General features: G+C 42.8%; 1 protein-coding gene across 4 annotated transcripts in view; it reads right to left on the reverse strand.

Annotated features, from left to right (window-relative positions):
* Positions 1 to 2500, reverse strand: part of dpysl5b (dihydropyrimidinase like 5b) — a 14722-nt gene that overhangs the window by 6617 nt on the left and 5605 nt on the right. For 2 of the 4 annotated variants that reach the window (XM_084111714.1, XM_084111716.1), the window contains 6 exons: positions 1910 to 2068; positions 1126 to 1302; positions 917 to 985; positions 757 to 801; positions 180 to 255; positions 1 to 29 (listed from right to left, as the gene is read on the reverse strand). The exon at positions 1 to 29 is cut by the window's left edge and continues 215 nt beyond it. In XM_084111714.1, the coding sequence (XP_083967840.1) occupies positions 1 to 29; positions 180 to 255; positions 757 to 801; positions 917 to 985; positions 1126 to 1302; positions 1910 to 2068 (555 nt within the window). The remainder of the gene's footprint in view (positions 30 to 179; positions 256 to 756; positions 802 to 916; positions 986 to 1125; positions 1303 to 1909; positions 2069 to 2500) is intronic. The other 2 variants (XM_084111715.1, XM_084111717.1) reach the window with 1 other exon arrangement.

Consider the following 2500-nt stretch of genomic DNA (forward strand, 5'->3'; position numbering starts at 1 on the left):
CACGGTCGTCTCCGCGACAACCACCTTACCTGAAACACACACACACACACACACACACACACATATCCAACTGAGCACAGAGTTAGCAAAGGGCGTATCCGCGACAACCACCTTACCTGAAACACACACACACACACACACACATCCCACTGAGAACTTTGTGATATAACACAACTCACCTTGCATTCGGGCAGCAGCAATGACATCAGCTGCTGAAATACTGGACACATTCACCAAGTACACTGGACAGTGAGCCTGTGATGAAGAGCACATGAGTCTCACACACACACACACAATACAGTTTCAATACAGTTAAACACTTACACACACATGCACTCACACACTCACACACATACTCACACACACACACACACACACTCACACACACACACACACACACACATGTCTGGTTTACTATCTGTGTGGGGACTCTCCATAGACTTAATGGTTTTTATACTGTACAAACGGTATATTCTATCTCCTTACACTAACCCTACCCCTAAACCTACCCATCACAGGAAACTTTCTGCATTTTTACATTTCCAAAAAAACTCATTCTGTATGATTTATAAGCTTGTTTACCCATGGGGACCTCTATTTAGGTCCCCACTGTGACACGAGTCCCCATGAGTCTGTGTGCATTCAGGTTGAAGTCCCCACCGGGATAGAAAAACAGGTACACACACACATTCACTCACACATACATACACACACACACACACACACTCGATCTCTCTGTGTCTGTAAGGTTCTCACCCTGTTACCGATGGTTATCGCTCGGTGTGTGGCCTCGGCCTCCAGCTACAAACATACACACACAGACGTCAGTCATGATGAAAGCAAAGACTCAAACAATCAGACACACATGTGTGTCTGTGTGTGTGTGTGTGTGTGTGTGTGTGTCACTGACTCTCACCTCCTCTGGTCGACTGATCTCCATCCCCTCAGGACCACTGATGCCCAGATCCAGAGCCTCTTTAGCCCCCTAAACATGTGCACAATAAACACACGTGTGTGAGTGTGTGTGTGTGTGTGTGTGTGTGTGAGTGTGTGTGTGAGTGTGTGTGTGCGCGTGTGTGTGTGTGTGTGTGTGTGTGTGTGTGTGTGTGTGTGTGTGTCTCAGACCTGCAGCACTAGTTCTCCGTTCTCAGCATGGACGCGTGCGACGGCTCCGGTGTGTTTACAGGTTTGCAGCGTCTGGTAGATCTCAGAGTCCTTCAGCATCAGATCTTTATACGCCATGAAGATCTGGAAGGAGTTCACGCCTCTCTCCGACACCAGCTCCTCCATCTCCCGCCGCACCTGACAACACAAGATGTTTTTTAAATTATATAATCGAAACAATATTGTATGAGTGGTATATATAGAAAGCTTTAAACACATTAAAAGTTCAAAAGTTTGGGGTTAGTAAGAATTTTTATAAATTTTTTGGGGGGAAAGAAATAAAAAGATGAATTAAATTGATCAAAAGTTACAGTAAAGACATTTATAATGTTACAAAATGCTGTTTTTTTGAACTTTCTATTCATCAAAGAATCCTGAAATATAATTGTACACAACTGTTTTCAACACTGATAATAATCATAAATGTTTCTTGAGCATCAAATCATCATATTAGAGTGATTTCTGAAGGATCATGTGACTCTGAAGTAGACTGGAGTAATGATGCTAAACATTCAGCTTTGATCGCAGGAATAAATTACATTTTAAAATATATTAAAATAGAAAAGTTATTGTCATAATATTTAACAATAGTACTGTTTTTTGTATTTTTAATCAAATAAATGCAGCCTTGGTGAGCAGAAAAACATTCAAAATCAAAATCTTACCGATCGAAAACTTTTGACTGGTGGTGTAAGTATGCGATTGCAAACACACGTTGTGAGGGTATTATCAGCGCGTGCAGTACCTTCTGCCCCCACCAGGTGACGCCCACGTGCAGCGCGTAATCACAGCAGCTCCTGGCGTCAGCGTGAGCGTGCATCCGCTCAAAGGCCTCCAGCAGAGACGCGTCTCTCTCGGGGAACACGTGACCAAACACCATCGTGGTGCCGCCCAACAGCGCCGCCTACAGGCACACACGGGGAGTGAGTGTCAGGGTTCCCACTCTAAACCAAATGTCAAATTCCCTGACTTTTCCCTGACTTTCACTGACTAAAAAGATGAATTTCCATGACCTATAATGAACGGCAAAACAGGCTGCTGTTTTGCGGAGCACCAAGCTGTTTTGTTTTGTAGAAAGCCTTTCTTTAAAGTGAATTTCGTTTTGTATAAATTGTATCTTAATTTTAATAAATTTTTCATCAACCAATTGCCTGTATTTAATAAATGAGAAGCAAATATATAGCAGACAATATAATCATGGAGGCGCCGGCGCGGTCACTTGCATTGCACGTGAAATGGAGCGCATCTCTTAATAAATTAACCGAAACTCGGTGTATGCCTCACATACATGAGAAATACATCTGAAGATAGCTTGGAATGTCTTTAAACGAAACAA

Source organism: Abramis brama, assembly GCF_963993115.1.
Source record: "Abramis brama genome assembly, chromosome: 4".
In the NCBI taxonomy this organism is placed as follows: Eukaryota; Metazoa; Chordata; class Actinopteri; order Cypriniformes; family Leuciscidae; genus Abramis; species Abramis brama.